General features: G+C 38.5%; 1 protein-coding gene across 2 annotated transcripts in view; it reads right to left on the bottom strand.

The window, feature by feature from the left end:
• The window catches only part of SCAPER (S-phase cyclin A associated protein in the ER), a 135630-nt gene that overhangs the window by 64138 nt on the left and 50586 nt on the right, over positions 1-20906 (bottom strand). For both annotated transcript variants that reach the window (XM_085070949.1, XM_085070948.1), the window contains exons 21-23: positions 14862-14998; positions 11685-11750; positions 2885-3011 (exon numbers count right to left, since the gene is read on the bottom strand). In XM_085070949.1, the coding sequence (XP_084927075.1) occupies positions 2885-3011; positions 11685-11750; positions 14862-14998 (330 nt within the window). The remainder of the gene's footprint in view (positions 1-2884; positions 3012-11684; positions 11751-14861; positions 14999-20906) is intronic.

Below are 20906 nucleotides of genomic sequence, written 5' to 3' on the forward strand. Positions count from 1 at the left end.
AGTACATGACCTGAGGGGCACAAGCCTATTTAAACTGGAACCACATGGTGGTTTATGACTTTAGAGTACCTCTTATGCATATTTAATTTAAAGACATGTGAACCACATGTTTCATCCAGCTAATGGCCACACTCCAAGTCAGATCCTCAAAACCTGCACTTCAATTTGCTTATTCTTCGCAAATCTTTTTCCAGCATAGGATGCAAAGCTCCTACTTCTTGTAGAGCTTCATACAGTCCACTGTGGGCATATCAAGAAGTGTCTGAAGATCTAACAACCACTTGAAGCAAAGCAAAGCAACATCCCTTTCATTTGTTAGCACTCAAAATACACACTGGATTCAAAGTGAAAGCTGCAGACTTTGCTGTGCTGCATGGGGAGCCAGCAGCAGTGAAGGACGAGCAGGTAAGGTGCTGCAATAAACAGTCAGGACTCCAAAATACACAGTGGTTAAGATGTATTTTTGCCTGAGAGAGATTTCTCAAATTTGAGTATTTAGAGGATGTGTAAACCTTTCAGTCTGCATTAAACAAGCACTTCTTGCTGTACTGGTGGAATCACTTGGCCCCAAGTGCAGAATGCTTGTGTCCAGCAAGCAGGAAGGCAGAAACAAGAGCAAGTGTGACCACAATAATCATGCAGGCATGCAGCATCCTAGAATTTTCTCACACTTTGAAAGAGCTTTAGAAGTGAGAAAAAGCCTTATTCAGGGCTGTGGAACACATCATAGGAAGGCTAAGTCCAAACAGAAATTGTTAGTGTGATTTGATTGTACCTGGAGGCAAATCCCATTGAGACAGGGCTGCCAATCTTTTGTGTGTGGCTTTTTCTGTGATTCAATTTTGCATAAAGTATTACACCCCACCCTTTCATGCTGTTTTAGCACAGTCATTGAATTTCTAACGAGCTGAATAACCCTTCTTTCCATTGAGAAATTTAATGGTATATATTTTTCTTATTTACTGTCACCAACACTAGCTCAGCAATTTATTTCATGATTTGTAAAACCAATCTTTTTTTCCCTGGTGAGCCTGTATACATAAATTTTGCAGGCAGTGTAAACTATTAACAAAAGAAAAATCCAATGTTTCACAGCATGAAAGGAAAGAGGGGTTTTGGATCACTTATATTTTGTAATAGTTTTGCAGGACTTCTTCTGAGTAAGAAGAATTTCTAGTAAGTGGCAAGGATCTATTGTAGTGAACCCTGTCCTCCCTCAGGGCAATTCTTTATTCAAGCCAGGCCATTAGCAAGGGTAAATCAATGTTATCAGCTCACACACACTGACAGCTTGTGTGGTTCCCACTCCCCCACTCCTCCCCCCACATTAGGGTATATTTTTATGCTCTCCAGGGAAATTCAATTAACAGCGTCAGTCTCCTCCTCTCAGTCCATGACTGACACCATCAGGACTCTTTTTAGTGCCCACTGACATGGAAGATGTGTCTGCTGATTTCCTGACTCCCAAGTTAACAAGAGAATTCCCATCCCCTTCTACAAATGACCATGTATGATCTCTGCTGTAAACACAGCAACAGCTACTGAAATCAATCTTGCTTGACCTTATTGATCAGGACACTCAGACACAAAAATACTTCTCCAGCGGTGAAGTCATGTTTTGGGGGTAAAACTCCAACAAAATAATGCATGTCTATTAATACTATCAAATCTAGTTTTTAATTCCCCACTGCAAACTCAACAACCAGCAAAACCTTGTGAACAATAAATGAGTAACAAACACTTAGCTGCAATTCACATCCCATTTTAAAAAATCTCAGCAAATAACTACTAGTAAAAGGCTGGATATAACTCCACTTTCCAAACAGATTCCAAGGATTATTTAGGTAACTTGCAAAATAGATTCATCTTTTCACAGCAGTCATACAACAACATGATTTCTGTATTTTGAAATCAATAAAAAATGAATTTTTCAATAATTAATGCAAACACTGCAAAATCTGAAAATGGCACAACTCCCTCAAACACACTCTTATGCTTGATGAGCAGCTCCAAGGAACCAGCAGAACACACGTGAGGAGCTCATGCATCCCTGGCAGCCTCCAGTTTTTAAAAGCATGTATCATTAACAATTGAGTTCTCCACACTGATTAAGCTGTGAAAAGCATCAAGCAGAGCTCTCATTGTCACAAACATCAACCCTGAACCACAGTGATGCAACCCCCTCCTCAGATTTCATTAATTTGGTTTCTTCCAGAACTAATTTTCATTATGTCTTGATTATAGATAAGAAAGAGAACTATTTTCTAATGGATAAAGAGAGAACAGAACATAATGTTCCAGCTGAAAAGGCAAGTACTGTGGTCCTAATGGAGCAAAAAACCACATTACACATCACAAAGCACTGTGGCAGGAGACTGACCATGAGGAAATAAGAAAAAAGATGCAAATGCAGTGCTACCAATAAAAAGCAACCCAATACTCACCATAAACCAAAACATGCTCTGCAATCATATCACTTAAAAACCTAGAAATATCCCATATACATGCACATCATATCTTCTTCCTCCAGCAAAGACCCACTGGCTTTGAACTCTGGGAAAACTCAACAGACTGGTCGTCCAGCAAACCTGGATGCAATTCTTTCCTCTGTTCTCTGCTAATTGGAGTGGCCCCTTATTGTAAAAGCTGTTTGTGGGCAAGCACTACAAACTAGATGACTGAAGTGACCCAGGTTAAAAACAATTTTCATTAAAATAAAGTGGGGAAAAAAGTGAAAAGTGTAATAGCAGACATTGCTTGTTACACAGAGGCCATTTACTTTTCAATATTCTCGTATTAAACATTCTCAAATCCAAACTGATGAGTTTTGAGGGCAACACAATTTACAGGTTAATCATAAACCACACAGTAGCAATCACAATACCTCTTTTTCCAGAATTCGAGAGATCTCTCCTAAAGTCCTGTCCAGACCAGGAACTTTGCTGTTCCCCAAGGAGCAGCTATCCTGCATTTGAAGGTGCTTTAGAAGGTCTTTTGCTAATCGCTGTAACCTTCAACAGAAAACAGAAAACAAAGAGCAGTTAAAGCAAAAACTCCCTTATTAACTTACATCTTTGTAATGAACCTCTGTTAACAATGAAGGAATTGTGAAAATCTATGTATCATCATCATCTATTCTGAAGAGGATGCTAAACATCCAAGGAGACACAGTCAGCTTGGAGTGTCTGTGACATTTCACTATATACTTTTTCAAGAAAACAGCACAGATACAGTGTGAACAGTACAGCCATAAAGGTGCTTCTTTATTAGCTACATTTGTTTCTGTTGTTTCCCTGTTCCCCTTCCACAGCTTATCCTGCTTAGTTTTTGCCACCCTCATTTTCAAATGGTTTCACCCTACTTGAGTAAGAGAAATGGAACAGCAGTACCACTAGGCTGATTTCTTATAGGCATCATAAAAGAAATGGCTCTTCAGGGTTATTTGAATAAGAGAAAAGCAATACTGTGCAGCCTACCTCAGAAAGGGCATTTGATTAATGAGGGTCAGTAATGAAGCCAAAATGCAGAGGTGGGAGTGATGCAGACACACACAGGGGTTAGGTTTCATTTCAATTTTATATATCTGCCTGGGCTATTCACCTGTGTTCTCCTGCTTGGCAGGGAGGGGAAACACAGTGCCAGGGCACAGTTCTCTCATCCCAAGGTCTAAAATGCAGCAGTCAAAACACACTCAGAGTTTATCCTCCTGTGCCTTGACTGTGAAGGCAGTGACCAGCTCAGGAGCAGACTTCTGTCTCTGTGGGAGCAGCAAGATGAGACAAGTGATGACAGTCCATGAACTGGAGACTGAGAGAAGTCAGGAGAAAGCCTCATTCTGTACTTGCCATGGATTTGTCATCCCTGCTTCAGTGTCTCCTCCTGGCTGCTCTGAAGGACAAGGCTCAGGGCTTGGTTGACCTTTGGTTTCATCTACTGAGCAATTTGTAGATGCACTGAAGGGGGACAAAGCTGGAGCAGGAGGAGTGGGAGACACTGCTGTGACTGGAAGCCTACAGGTAGAAATCTACAGGAAGGGAAAGAGAGTGGAAGGGATGTGGAGAGAGGAAGAGAAGTGGAATGAGAATGTTCATCATAAAATGAGAGATATATCAGTTTAAAAGGGCCAGAAGGCATTCACAGAGTGACCACAGAGTAATGGCAAAGATTACATTAACCAGTCTCCCAGAAGTGAGACAGGAGATGGAATGGCTGGAAAACTGGAGAATGTAACACAACAGTCACACTATTTTAAAACAAGTCCCCAGTATCAGGATAGTCACTGGGAGAAGAATAGAGTTTCCACTTTTCCACTTAATCAAGAGAAAACAGGTACTCTGTGTCTTCTCTTTTAAAAAAATAAGGAGCTTCACTAATAGCTTTCGAGACATGCTGAAGATACATATATGTTCTTGAAGTCCAAATAAAAATGATTTGTAGAATTTTGAGTCTTGGACTTCTTATCATCTGGTCAGCTGAATCCACTAATATACAACCAGGATTTTTCTATGACAAGAAAAATAAAAGGAGATTACATCCTGATGAGATTTTTTTGCACTGCTATTTCCTCTGTGGAAAATGAGGTTGGAGGAAACCTCTGTCTATCTCAGTAAGCCACGAGCTAAAATGGGAAACAAAATTAAAAGCCAAGACCCAAATAACTGCAGGACTTGGACAATAAATCAAAAGACCACAGCACCAATGAGAAGTGGAACTGCTGCAGTCCAGAAGCAGAGTATTCTCACAGAATGGGATTTAGAATGGCTATTGCCTTGGCAATATCCTAGCACATTAAGCAAAAAATAAAGTATTGCTTTGCTATATCTACCCAAATTCCATGATTAAAGCAAATATAAAGCCCACCACACTATATTGTAACTTCATCTGACAAAAGACAGCAAGACAGGTTTCCATTTGCTTCATTTAACATCACAGGAATGGAATTCCACCAGGATTAACAGCAGAGGCTAAAGAGAAGCACTTTCCTAATCTCCATCAGGCACTGGCATACAAAATGTGGAAGGTATATCAAAACACTACCCACAAGGACTCAAAGAGAACATAATCATATTACAGTGAGCCTTTAGTTAACAGAGGTAACAGAAGTTTCTTTCTCTTCACTCTGTTAAGATGCTCTGTAAGTTAAACATCACGTTCAGTTTCTGTCCTCACTTTAAAAACAAACTGAACAGCACTAACTCTCCTTCCAGCTTTCCATTTCTTCTGAAAGTCTTTCTGGACACTTTTACCAAAATTCAAACGTTCTAAGTGTGTGTTCAGCATCATACAGTGAGAAACCTGAAGAATGAATTTTCAATTCTGCCACATTAAAGAATTACCTCTTACATACCTCCTTACATCCTACTGTCGGGTGTCTTCTGCCAAAAACAGTTAATGGATGCTGTGTGATCACATGGGGAGGAGAAGGGAAATAAAAACTCCATCCTCCCACTGAGTGAACCTTGGAGAAATTATTTTAATATCCTTCATACTGACTTCTTGGCAGTGTCAGAGAAATAAGAATAATTTTAGGACTGGTTCAAAGGACTAGAAGAGGACTTGTGTTTGGATGTAGAATTTGCCATTGCTATGAATGGATTTGGAAAGAGAGAGCTCTTTGTACATACTGGACTCCTTGCACACTCTGGGAATGCACTGGGGATCTCCAGGACATGGCAGCCACACCTGATCCAGTGACTCTGGAAATACCATTGAGTCCAAATCCAAACATTTCAACACAATTAATTAGTCTTCCCTCTGTCCCCCAGTTTTCACTCCTCCAATGCTTCCTATACCATACAGGGAATGACAAATAACTGAAACTCTACTGTGCTGGATAAAAGAGGAAGTTGATGTCTTTTTCTCTAAAGTTATTTACATCTCACTTACTAAGGTTTTAGTCCTCCCCACACAAACAGATAATTCAGAATGCAGAAGAAATATCAGAAGGACATAAGGCACTGACTGGTCTTGGAATGTTACCATAATGTAAACTAATAAATTGTATGTTCAGCAAATACAAATACAGAACCTGATCTTTTTGCATTGCAAATGGGAAAACAAGGAATATTCATATCAAAGATTTTTCTTTTTAACATGGGCTAAATATTTTTAGCAGGTTTAGTATATTTTGTAGGCCAAAGGAAAAAGATCTGTAAATATTTATAGGCCACATTTCATCTCCAGAAAAAAAAAAAAGCCTTGAAACAGTAGCATCAATGTATTCAGCACTTCCAGATTTAAGCCCTGATTTCTTGGCTGTACTGTGATGTAGCCAGGGCAGGATCAGTGTGGCTGGGCTGAGTTCTGGCTGCTGGGCAGCTCCTGCATGCAAGGAGTAGTTTTTCCTGCCAGCCGTTGCTGCGAGGGCAGCAGTGCCAGCCAGACACACAGCCCTGATTCTTCCCAGGCTGCTCCTGCTCGGGGAGAGCTGAGAGTGGCTGTGGCACTTCCTGCCCTGCCCCAAACAGAGTCCTGCTGCAGCCTCCAGCCCCTGCATACTCCCTGTGCCCCAGCTCCACCCAGCACCACAACTAATGTTGTCCTGGCACAGGGAGCACCTTCTGACTGCTCTGGGTGTGCCATGGAAACTCCATTCCACAGCTGGACATAGTCCCAAACACTGCCAGACACAAACCATCTGCAGCTTCATCCAGCTTCTGGAGTGTTTGAAATGGAAGATCTGAAACATGATGAAAAATTCCTAGAAATATTATTTTCTGAATATATTTTTTTGTATCCCCATGAGACTGTTTTAGCCATTCTCTGAAGAGGAAATCCACTGGCTGCTGAATTATAAACCTGGTATTTATCTTGTTTTAAAGTTTACCTGAAATTTATTTTACTTACACTTTTAGCTCTTCTACAGTTTCCACAGCTTTTTGGAAACTGAATTTTATACACATACTTCCAGTTTCATAGATTGTTTTTTTCTTCACTTATCAGTATTTTGGGATATCATCTTATAACTGGCCTAACTGGACTCTAAGCCTATTACATCAAGAAAACCTACAGTTATCCTGTGAATGCACTGATATATCATAATGAAAGAAAGAAAGAAAGTACTATATTGTTACAAACATTTTAACTTTGGGCTTCTGAAAGAACAAACTGCACACCACATTCCCATCCTCTCTGCAGCACACTCTTACAGGAAATAGTATTTAATTTTCTACCTCTTCTTTTTGTGCTGTAGTCTATTTTCAGGATGACTGGTTCCAATTTCCATACTATCTGAAGTGTTCCTTTACAGTTTAAAAGAAAAAGGTAAATAAACAGAATATATGAAAAAATTCCTTGTTGCATGAGGAACACAACATCTCTTGTTGTGTAGGAGAGACTAAATATTAGACCAAGGGGTTAACTTTCTTCCTGCTGAAAACCTGCTAATTCCCTTCAGGCACATGGCAATCTTTCATTACTTTAGTTTCCCTGTTGTATTGAAGGATGACAGTTACACTTTGCTACCTGGATATCCAACACTGGAATATATGGCCTTTGCATTAGAAGATGCTCAATAGATGTAAATAACCCTTCAACTTTGTGAAAATCTTTTCCTTTCCTTTTAAAAATGTGCTCTGATGGACACCTGAGAATGCTCTAGTGGACACCTGACACACCTTTTGCCAGGTTATCCTAGCAGACTGGACACTAAATAATTACTCAGATCAGTTCCCAGAGAATATGAATTAATTCTACAAATCCACCAAGAGTCCATCAGCATTTACAAAACTGCCTAAGTGCCACCAGGGACCAAGCAGCAAATGCACAGTGGAGAAAGGTTAGTCCAACACCTGTCTGCTCCAGGTGACAATGTCCACAGTCCTTTCCCTGAATGTCCCTCTCAGCATATGGAATAGTTCAGAGAGCAAAATACCTGCCAAACAAGGCAATATTTGGAATTATCTCACTCCACCCCCTGATGTGTACTTTTTTTTTAACAGATACTAAAAAAATAAAACCAAAAACCAACTGTCCCAGCCATCTTTTAAAAGTACTTTCTAAAAAAGAACTACTTAGAGCCATTTACAATCCCAGCCATGAATCAGTACTCAGGCACTGAAAAGGGGATACACACAGTGTCTATCAAAGCAGGATAAAGCCTGTCTGCTTATTGCTATTAGTGTAGTACCAGTGTAGAGCTTAGAAAGCACTTGAATCAGTGCTTCCTTAGTGCAAAAGGTTTTATAAATCTGCAAACCTTAAACTAATAAGAACGACTGAAACAGTCTATCAGCTGCATCAGGAAATCAGTGGTCTCATAATATTAAGAGTGGCTTAATCTTAAAGGTGATCTAAAAAGGCTTTTTACCTGCCAAAGACTAATTCTGGGTTCTGTCTTTCTTCTGTAACAACTGACAACATGACTAAGAACTAAAATCAGATAAGAAGTTGCATTCCATAAATGGTTCTGGTTGTTTGTGAAGACACTCTCAGTTTGGGGGGAGAGGAGTGGATAAAGAAACGTGGCATAGGCGAGGAAGCATAAAAGAAACATATATATATTTATTTAATTCTAAACCACATTGCTTCTGTTAAGCAAATAAATAAACCTACCAATTGTGTCCCATTTAAAACGGAATTTAAAAAGGAACTGAGTCAAAAGATATTTTCTGGTCATTTTCTATTCATACTTCCACTCCAGTCTGAGTACCTCAAACCTTCCCTTGGGAAAGACAAAAAGTCTTGGCATTTGTTTTGACCCAAAGAATGCATTTAGCACTCTGAGTTTTTATCCCCTTCATTCTGTGATATGACTTTTCTCAGTAACTCTACAGATCTCCTGAGAGCTGTTCAGAGTCCCAGCTGGCAGCAGTTTGCTCTCTCAGGTACAGTAGCAGTTAATCACAGAATCCTTGTGCAGCACACGGAGTTCTGGCTAAAGAGCCAACACTGATTACTTGCACAGCTTCTCAAGGTAATAATACCTCAGACCCACTACTGTTTCTGCTGACTCCTCTTCCTACTGGCCTTGGTTAAGCAGGATCCTGTATTTAGTTCTATTACAAAGGTGTTCTCCTATTATTTTTTCTTATATTAAGAATATGTTGTTCCATGTGAACAGATACAGGCTGGGCTAAAACACTTGCCTGATAAAATTTTCTACCCTCTCATCCTTTTCCTTACAGAAAGAAAGAATACTTCCCTATTCTTCTTCCATTTTGTAATATGGGTTGTGCAAAGTAAACACATTTTAATAAAGTGGGCTTCTGGCTGACTCACAGACACTTCTCTTCTTAAAAAGCCATTTCAGACTTGAGCTCTCATTTTTACCCCCTTGATTTCAAAGTAGCTCACGAATATTTAAGCCCTCATAGTGGAGAAAACATTGTATAATTTTGGAAATAGTATCTACAGCACCCAAAACTATGTTTTACAAATTTAGATCACTAGGTTTCTACATGAAGACTGCAAAGTGACCTCCCAGATCTGTGATGGAAGTGAGCTACACAGTGACCCATCACAGTAATCCAAGTCTAAAAGGGTACAGACCCTAATGGAAGCAATAAAGGAAGAAACTAAAAAAGCAGATGGAACAGAAGATTCTGCCTGAAAGAAAATGAGCATTTAATTGCATACAGAGAAATGAAAACTGTAAATTCAGGATCAGTCAAAAGATTTGAAAATATTTTTTAAAAATTTAAAAATCTGAGTTTCTCTTGGACTGCAATTGAGACAGAACTGACCAAGTTACATCACTGACAGTCTCAAAGAATTTACTGCTGACATACTACAGCTTATTAGTATTTTCAGAGTCACTTCTACTTTCTGATGACTACAATCTAAATTTTTATTTTCTAGTAGCAAAGAAAAGCAAAACACAGAAGCTACAAATATGTAAGTCTTAATACACCATGAAATCAATCTTGCAAATGAAGTGCTGATGACCAAGAAATGAAGCTAACGCCTCCTCATGTGTTTATGCAGGTGTGCCATCTGCTGGAGATGGGTCATTTTCTTATGTCAAACCTCAGTGATGGATTTTTATTATTTTAAAATACATCTAAGAATCAGCAGCAGTTTTCAAGCTATTAAAAACACTATGTAAAAGATACTTGCATACAGGCTAGCTGTATTTACGACCAAGAAGATATAACTGCAAGGATCTGAACTTCTTAATTACCAGAAACTTCTACAAAATGCCACCTTCATGTACATCAGCAATTTGTGAAGGATGGAAACAACCACAAAATATACATGATCTGGTACAGGTTATTACCTCAGTCTGAAGACAAATATCCCCAATCTGGAAAGTTGCTGCAATTTTAGGATGAGGGTTTGTGAATCCAGCTCTTGAGATCTCACAGCTCCTTGACTGATGCCACAGACCCCCTAAGCCCAGCCACAAGTAAGGCACACACACCATCTGCCCACTGGGAATGGATGTCTCAGGAACACTAAGAGCAGGGCAGGCCTGCATAATCCTCTTTACTAATCTGTTTGTTTCCCCATTTTTGGCTTAGGAGTCTCTTGGGCTGAATGTACTTTCCTAGAACTGCAGCAATGCAGGTAACCTGCCAGGTAGCACCTGTGTGAATTCTGGCAGGGAGTTCCCTAATCTCCCTGCACTCTGCATAAAGAACACTGGGTTTGGTTTGTTTAGAACCTGGCTCCAGCTTTACCTCCCTCACTCTGGTACCAGGAAGAACAGCAAACAATCACCACCCAGCTTTTCCATGCCATTTATGATCTTGTAGATCTCTAACGTATCCCCACTAGAACTTCCTCCCATCATCACATTTTCCTCCAGAAGGAGAAGTACTAGTTTACTTTTTTCCTAATACGTAAGTTATACCTGAAATTATTACAGAATTCCTTTTCTGCTGTCTCTGAACCTTTAACAATTACAGCTTATCTCTTCAGAGACAAAGAATTAGAGCTTCACATCCTATTCAAAATATGTACATGACATGGGTATTTGTATTGGATGACATTCTTTGTTCTGTTTTTGCTTGTTCCTAAGTAATTTTAACAGAGCATTTTCTGTGAGCTGCTGAGAGTAGTGAGCCGATATTTCCCTGGAACTACCTATGACATCTGCAAATTCAAGGCCCAGACTTTTTATGTGAAAATATAATTGAGTTCTGTCTTCCCCCTCCATTGTGTAGCACTCAACATACACTGGATTTCACCTGCCATTTTACTGCCTGGTCACTCACTCTCTTCAAAATTATCACCCAGCACCAGCTCTTGTCCCTACCATCCTGGATCTCTGTACAAACATCACACTCTGTCCCCTCACTGCCTGCCCTCTTTTTCCAAGTCACTTGAGAACACGTTGAGCATCACAGAACTGCAGAACTCTAATGGTAATGTCCCTGTTCTGCCAAGGACTGATGGAATACTCCACTTTTTTTCAATTCCTTAACTGTTTTCCACTTAAACTACAGCTATATAGTTTATTTTAAGATCTTAGGTGATAGACCATATAAGAAAAAAGATGAGTATATGTTCTCTTTATTATTGCAGCTTACACAGGTTAAGATATACAGTGTCTTCAGAAAAAAATACCATTTATTAAGGTCTGACCTTTTGTATTAGAGAATGATCTGTAACTCAAGATGGCAACATGCCCCATATTGAGGGGAAACTTTCCACACCTGCTCCACCGGAAATTTCAGAGGCACTTCTGTGACAGACAGGGGAAAAAAAGCATGTGTCTAAAATATATAGAGATAAATGCTTACTTGGCTTTAAATGGGGAATCAGACACAGCATTTTTTGCTTCCATCAAGCTCTCATATTCCTTTGCCCTGGAGGAGAAAATATTCATTATTATTGACTATTGTCTAAAGTGTACAGGATGTAATACCAGCAAGGGAGTTCAAGCCTTTGGGTTTTTCTGCTTCATGGTTAGACACAGCATTTCTGTCAATGTTGCCCTGTCATAACCCATACTGGTGCTTAACTACTGGCCATTAACAATTTATGATTAATATTACTACTTTAGAATAACATCAGTACACAAATGTTGTATTTAAGTTGACCTTTCAAAAGGCAGAAAATTGCACAAGTGATATATACAACTGTAGTAATCTACTACCTATTATAAAATTATTAATGATATAATGCTGTATAATGTTGTGGTAAAAATATGTAAGTAATATTATTATATAAAATACTAATGACTTAGACACATAGTGCAGACCAGATTAGTACATCAGAGAGATTACAATTAGCATACAAATAATTGGTTATATTTGCAGGCACAGCAGCATGTTTTATGTAATTACCGACTGTGTTGTAACACAATGAATGTTAGACAAACTATAGAAACACCTCCACCAGCTTTACTGCTGGAAACAGAACCAACCTCTTTAGTCCCTTATAAGTATTATTTACACTGGCCATATGCCAAAAAGGAGGATGAGGGAGACAAGACCTTTTTCCACTGCTTGTTTTCCCTCCAGCCAGCCTGTGCCAACAGGTGAAAGCCATGAGTCGCTCATGGAGCAAGGCAGAGACAATTCTGCACCCCATTTCTAACACACACATAAAGCAAAACTAATCCAGGCACTGCAGTGATGCAGATACATTTCTCTCAGATACATATATTAAATCTTTCTTTCTATTTTCTGTTCACCCAAATGGCTCAAGTTTCTCAAAGCTACTCAGATTTTCCCTTGGTTTGCTTAACCGTTCCAACTTATGCTCCATGCAAATATTGTTACATCACTGCCAGCTCTGATTTGTGGGTCATTAATAAAGCCATTAATCACAGCTGAATTTAGTATTAAACATGAAGGTGAGATTCCTTTATTAACCTTTTGCCTTCTTAGCCAGAAACAACACATTTCAGCTTCTGTACAGACAAGTCAGTCAAATCTGACTGATCACCTCAAAAGCCTGTTACCAAATGCACATGGCTGGAGTGCTTTAAAACCCCTGCAAAGCATAGACCAACTATCTGGTAACCACAACTCTAATGCTTCAATTTAGCTTTCCTCAAGCCTGCTTTTCCTTGTGAGTATCCAAATATTCTTCTGCTAGCAGCACATCCATGATAATCTGAGATAATTTACTTACCTATATATCAGTTGTTACTGATAGCACCAGTTAAATGGCTTAGGGTTATAAATATAATTAATAAGACTAACAAAACTTCTCAACACATCTAATATCCCATTGATCACCATTTGTCCCCTCATTCACCTCTGCCCTTCACTGCTTTGATATTACAAGAGTGATTTAAGATCTGGAAACTCAGGAGTGCAACAGGAACCTATTTGGATGCAGTTCTTCTTTTTTTCCAGTTTAAAATATCACAGCTTCCTAGAAACTGAAATGAATGTAACATTTCAAGTGCTGAGGTGTAAGAGCATTTGTTGTAACTATTTCTTTTTCTAGAGAAGAGTCGCAAATATGTACTAAAGCATGGTCTGTAGATAATCTGCTAACACCTATGAAACTGTGAATTAACAACATCAAAATATCTCTGCTTTATATTGCTACTGGACATTTTTATTAGTAAATCTTTTGTGTTACTATTGGGAAATCTTCTATTTGAGTTATCCTCAAGGACAGCAAAGCTATTGAAAACTTTAGCCACCCTTAAAAAGTAAAAGCAAGCTTAATGAACATGAACTTCATGTCTCCTCAATATACCTTAGATTTTGAAACTCATTGTATTTTTCAATAGCACATCACCTTTATAAAAAGACAGCCCTTTATTACTGTTTTAATTACAGTTTTTGATGACAAATATGCTGACTCACACAGCAGTCTGACACATACCAATACAAAATGTTCTGAAAAAGTTTTTCTCCTATCTGTGCCAACAATAAATTATTATTTGAACTTGCATTCCAAAGCCTGACAAATCTTTGACTAAATTCAACAGAAGCAGCCTTGGAGAAATAATTAAAACTGGACCCAGTAACTGCATTAAATCAACAGGTCACATGAATAACTCTGCATCTTGAGCAACCAGAAACCTGGAAGAACATTATCCAGGTCCAACAGTGTGTTCTGATGTGATATTCAGATAGTGGATCTGCTCATCCAGAGATGAGAGCAGTCAGAAACAAGAATACATTGTAAAAGTGTGGTTTTGGAGACTGATGTGCCATTATTAGCACTGCTATGAGTTAATAAAACATCTCACTTTTACTGTGCCTCTAGAAATCAATGCAGGCATTTTTCTCTTATTTGAAACCCTTCTTGGTTAAAAAGGCAGAGAAAATAGGTAATAATGACTCTTACCTATGTGAGAAGTATTTTTAGAGAGAAATTGAAAAAGATGTTACAATATTCAGCTAACCTGAGATAGGGACTATTCAGCCTAAAGAGTGACACTGCCAGTTCCTGACATAATAATGTCCTGCACATCATACTGATTTGCAGATGTCACTTTTTAGCCTAAGAACAAATTGCACATCTGACAGCTCACTTTCCACTTTAAGGTATTTTTAACTTTCTTCTTGTTGTGACAGGCAACAAAAAATGATTAAATTTAGTCATGGGATTTGACACTACAGCAGGCTGACTTCTATTTGTTGATTACTATTGATTTTCTTTGATACTTCATTTAAAAATCAATAGCTAGAAAGAAAAATAGGCATGGTTTACACAAATTTAAACATGCTATTGTATGCTAGAAGAGGCTACAGTTTTGGCAGGGCACTGGCATCCAATTATGAGAAAAGCTCTTAACAGGTGAAACCAAGGGCTCCAGATCGATATTCAGTTTTCTTTCTCAATCAGAGAAAGTGGCCATAAATTAGGCTCATCAGAGTTATTTTCAAGACACTCCCAAAGCAAATAATTTTACTTTTTTTTTTCAGCCTTCCACTGCAATCATAGTAGAGGACAAAAGGTAAAAGTTTAGAATGAAACTTAAGAGAAAAAAAAGTAATTTGTACTACCTGGAGTTCATCCGTGCCTTTAGCTTTTTGGCTTTCTTTTTAATTTTCTGTTTCTCCTCTCCATCTTTTAATGGTTCCACAGGAACAGAAGTCTCAGTCACAATGTCCACAATGTACTTTTTTAATGACAGGTGCTCCTGCAGAAAATATTGAAATACTATTTAATAGTATAATATGCGATAGAGATCACAGATTATCTTCCCAGGAAAAAAACAGTGGTAAATATTTGTGGTAAACAGTAGTAAAACAGAAGGTTATGAAAATGAAGCCAAATTTTAAAATAAATATTGGGAAAGAGATTATTTCACACTGGAGAGAACAAGCCATGTATTTTCTAAAAAGGGAGAAAAATTATTAAAAGAAGAACAACAAACAGTGGGCCTTATTTTCAAGAAATTGTTATTTAACAAGTATGAGCTCCAAGCTGACATCCTCTCTCTCCTCTCAGGTGCCTTTTACAGCTGCATGAAACCTGCCCTACCAACAAAACTCGTAATATTAAATAAGCTGAGTTTGGCTTTTGTTTTAATTCTTCATGAAAATCTAAACTTGTCTTAACTTCCATTAAAATACATGGAAATGTGTTTTACTATTTTACTATTCACTACTTACAATGTCACCATTTATTAATAGGAATTTCACTTTTACTCTCTCATTAACAAATTTGAATTTAAACAAAATATTGGTAAAATTTCAGCTCCCCACAGAAGAAATTCTAGACAACTAGCTCAATGCCAGTTATTAGAATGTATTTACACAACCTTTAATATACTGAGGCTTATATCTGCTTTCTTACAAAATACCAAATATATTGTTAAGTACAGGTCACCACTGCTTATTAGGATAATTTATCCTGGAATATTATCAAAGCCACAATCAAATGGGTTATTCATTCCTTTGTGGTAAGTACCCTTAAAATTCAAAGTAAAAGGTGAAGTGCTAAAAAATTTATAGACAGTATTTTCCAGAAAACAACCTATATTTTCTTTCACTGATTCAGGAAAATACTGCGCCTGTTGAAAACAAAATAAATCTCAGTGAAATTTCCTGGAAAAGGACCGTTTGGTTTTTGGAAAGCAGTGCTGCATGATATAACCTAGGAATATATATCTGGTGAAAACAGTAAGTGAAATATCTATTTTAAATCATGGGAATGCAAAATGAATACTGAATTAGTAGCCCTAATTCTACTGAATTAGTACTAGACATAAGAAATCCAACATTATCCTCTAAGCAAATTGTAAAGGTAATGTTGACTTTCCCTTTGCTCCACTCCCTACCCTGGACAATCCCCAGCACACCTGAAGCTTTTCCTCAATGTATTGATGTATTGTCCAAGTTGTTCAAACCATGCATATTGCTACAGGTTGCTACAGTCATATATACATATATAATATTTTTGTAAGCATTTTTCCTGCCCTTAAGATTCTCCATTTAATTTTAGCAAGAAGTGCTTAAAAGAAAACCTTCTTAAGGTATCTCCAAAGGCTGTGCCCTTAGAGCATCAGTTTATTGCAATGAGTTAGTTCTTAACTAAGCTGTTACAGTGTAGAACATAAACCACCCCCATCTTGGTTATGAAACCCCAGAACAATTCTGTTTCTTCAGAAATTTATCCCACAACACCCACTTAAAAATAACTTTTTCCTTAAATTTCTTTTAAAAACCAGAAATCAAGTCATAAGGTTCAAACTTCACAGGAAACAGATGAGTTTGAGTTTGACAATGTTAAGAAAAGAAAGGACTTCCTCAGAACAGACTATGGCACTACTGCTTTGCTACCAAGCTTCCGGTGACATCTATTAAAGAAGATATTTATGAATGATTTCAGTGGGATTTGGGATGTACAGCCCTGCTCTCCAAAGGGAACTGGTGCACCCCAGCACCACCAGCAGCTCACCTCAAGTCTCTCCAGGGAGATGCAGCACTTGTAACACACAAAACTAACCACAACTATTACTGTAGTTCTACATCTTTGTTCAACAGTGAAATTGGGATTTTGGTTCATCACATCTTCGAATTATTATTACCCCAAAGTGACAGCAGAGTGGAATGAAGTTCCCACTGCACTCTGGGATTGCCACCAGGGGCAGCCAGGCTGCTGAGCTGCCACACCAGGGCAGCTGTGACCACAGGGTCACTCACACTTGTGCTGGGCACAAAGGAAGGAGACACCCCCTTCACAGACACTCATCTCTTTTTTCATCATCTTATCTGTGGCTTAGCTGCTGACTTCAAGAGAACTGTAGGGTTCAACAAGCACATTCATCCCCCAGGCTGTGGGGCCAGGAGAGCACCCAGGATGGTTACACACATTTTGTTCACATGAACTTGAGCACCTCTGGGAATGATGGTTCTCAGCATTCTCAGCTTTCACATGGGGCGGTTTGGATTAATATCAGACTTCATCCATACAGCTCATTAAAGTCAGACTAGAGTAATAATAGCTTGTGTCACAAAAACAATCACTTTTTGAAGGTACAGATCAAAGCGTGGGATTATCACTGTGGGCAGATCAACAGCATTCAGGTGTGAAACAAGTATAACAAATAGCTCAGTATTGGGTGACAACTGGCACCTGAAGAGAGCTGCTGCTACATCACCCTTCAGAGCAGGGTAAAAATATTTACCCCTGTGTTTTATTAAGCTCCCACCAGTTACCTGAAAAAATTAAGGTTTTAGAATCCACTGAGTCACACCGAAGTACAGGAAGTGCAATCCTTTAAATAATTAAACTCATGAGTAATTTTACCTGCACAGCCATAGTTGGGCAAATGAACACACCACAAAAGTAACAACCATCAGAGCATGAAAAGGAGTGAGGCCAGTGCAGTGTTTTCAAAGCAGATTTTTGCCATCCTTTCAGTTAAGTAATAATGAAACTCATCAGTTTGGGGTGGATGGGTGGGTGTATTTCTAATAAATGTAATGCAGGATAACTGGGTAACCTGGACACTTCTCCCTGAAAGCCTTTCATTTTTTAAAATTATTTTTATATAAGTAAATGCTAAATGCAGTAAGAATGTCTGAGAGTAAATTAATTTATCCTCTCCCTAAAAGCATTCTGGACTTATGGCAACGTGGAGGGTCATCAGTGGCCTGGTCCTGTGCTATGCTGAGCACATTCTGGCCCACAATCCCCAGACACTGGAAAAACATCAGATCTTTGGAGAATTCAGGCTATTATAAATGCAAAGGATTATTAAGTAGAAGCTCTTTTTTAATGAAAGCTTCTGTCATTAAGATCTGTATTCAGCCCTACCAAAAATGTTCAGTGCAGTTTCAGTTTCAGCCACATCAATTTTAGCTGTGCAATTTCTTTAAAGCTCTGTTTTAAAGGCTTCTGTATAATATAAAATTTTGCTGGTTCTGTCCTAATAGGACACTTTTTCTCTCAGGATTAAACCAGAGCCAGCTATGATTGTCATTCCATATCAGATTTCTGCCATCATTTTTCATATTTGGTACTCATCCTCTGAGCTGCACAGCTGAGATCAACAATGTCACAAAGTAAGGTCTCAGCTTTCATGAAGGTGGCAGAATCTGTGCCACAAAGAGCAGTCCCTGCTCGATGCTGGGATGACAACTGCAAAATATGGAAACAAGAACTAAATGCTGACATGATTTCTTCATGATCACCTGCATATATTCCTCTATACTCATGTGATGGCAGCTCAGTGACCCATCAGAGTAGAAATATTCCTGCTTTTTCTCTCCAGTGTTATTTCCATGCATTCTCCAAAGCTCAGGATTACTGCTAAAAATCCCAAGGTATCCTGTACCTGTCTTAGGGGAGACCCTCAGCCTCTAGCTGAAAAAGCCATGAAGCACAAAAGTAACATAGCAAACATACACTGTGTGATATTTAATGGCATTTTTTACAGATGCATGTTGTTATTTGACAAAGCCATAGAACCTCTAAATTTTTATAGAACACTGAAGTAATTTTTAAAACAAGTGACATAAATTTCTGTTAAAGTTTCAATACTATATTTACAAACAAGGTGCTAAAAACTAATATTAAATGCCCATGTAAAATTGCAGACACCACAAAGCAGATGGAAAGTAGATTATTTACAAAAAATGTCTTTGCTATTCCTTCCTTCTCCCTGCATTCTGAACTGTTCTGACTTCTAGTCAAGACACCGAAAATCCTGAAACTTTCCAAATGCAACAGATGGGCCTCATCTACAAACTACATGAGAAATCAAGTTGCCAAAATCATTAAAGCTAAAACTAATAAGGTCACCCCTGAAGTCACATTTTTGCTGGTATTGCCTATTTCCATTCAACTGCCTGAACCAGAAAATCTACCCTGTTAATCTCGTATCTTGAAGTTGATAATTTTAGCTGATGAAGCATTTTTTACAACCAGGTTTTCCTCTATATACTGAATTACACCCCTTTTTCTTATACGACATGTTTACATTACAAGGGTAACAGCATTATAATCAATATCCCCTGAAATAAAAGTAATTTTTTTCAGAGTCCAGAACAAACATAATTGCAAAATTTTCCATGGACAGCGTAGCAATGCTACAAAATGCTGAAATTCTATATAGCTGAGCAGGGCCCACTTCTGCTTGGATGAGGAAAACCATAGCATAAACTGGATTCTGAACCTCAGTAATCTACATAAAATACAACAGTTGGAGCAGAAATTTCCCAATTGACATCCTCTTCATACAGCAGCCACTCACAAGAACAATATTCTTCACCAGCTCTCCCCATTTAGTATCCTAATTACAGCAACAGCATCCATGGATCTGTCCTTGGCAGATGAAACCTTGGATATGTCAGTATGTCAAACCAGAACACAACTGCAAAATTATGTTCCTACCCCATCTTTTTGACTCTGACACTTCTTGGCTCTCTGTATTACATATAAGCTACTATTCATTTCTCTACTCAGAAAGTATTAATAGGAACTTTATTAAATTGTGAAGCGTGCCAAACGGAATTCTTCCTAACGAAATTCCCTCATTCTAAAATTAGAAATAACCATAACACAAATCCTTTTTTCCTGTTCCTTTCTTTTTAAGTGTTGCCTTTTTATGAATTCTGCCTGGGGCAAGCCTGCACAAAGCAGGCCAATATTGCAGCAAGGCCTCTGAGCCAAGAAGAAAAGGAGAGGCTGGCTGTGCTGCTGTTGATCCCTGGCCTCCCTAAGCACAGTGTTCCCCTAACACGGGCAGGAACAGCCAGGGAAGGCTCTGGAAATGCTTGGGGCTGCAGGCAGCCAGGAGCAGGCAGGAGAGGCCAGGAGCAGCACCCAGTACATCAGGGATTTCTTGGCCCCTGCTCCAAGCTCACCCAGGAGCACTGCAGGGAAATCCTCTGTCCAGCAGTGGCACAGCCATCTGTGTCACAGGCTGGGACCCAGGGCTTGCTACTGTGCTGCCATTATTTATAAACTAATCGAGTCATAGAAATGGAAAACCTTCCTGCCTATTGGACTTCCACCCAAAAAAACGAAGCCAAAATGACCTTGTTGAATCTGAGGAGTTTATAGGGTTTTGTCCCTATGTTATTTTTTCATTTTCATTCCCTCCTATATTTCTGGATTCTGGCCAGAACTGCAGCAGAAATGCCAGAATATCATAAGGCTGGTTATTCTATTATTTTTGTATTCCTTCCAACCTTGAATCCCCAAGTTCTGAAAGAAAAGGCATTCTTATAAGTGTTCTAACCCAATTCTGCAGACCAAGGCAACTTGAAAAACATCTGTCTCCAGCTATTTATCTAAATTCAGTCTTCAGAGCTTCCAAACACTTGTTGTTATTTGCCCTCTTGTATCAGCATTAAAACATAAACACAGGGAAGACTATGAAAATATTCTTGTAGTAGCTTATATCACATAATAATAGCTGTCATTCATTTACCATTTTAATATTAAAAATATATATCAAACTGAACATTTTCCATAAAAGTAAGGTACATAAGGAATATATTCTAGCAAATCAATAGGTAACTATTCTGAAGCCTACATATATCTTTTGGATTTACATCTCTACCTTTAAAAATAAACAATATCCTGTAACTGCA

Source organism: Lichenostomus cassidix, chromosome 10 (genome assembly GCF_008360975.1).
Source record: "Lichenostomus cassidix isolate B80296 chromosome 10, HeHo_3.0, whole genome shotgun sequence".
Taxonomy (NCBI): domain Eukaryota; kingdom Metazoa; phylum Chordata; class Aves; order Passeriformes; family Meliphagidae; genus Lichenostomus; species Lichenostomus cassidix.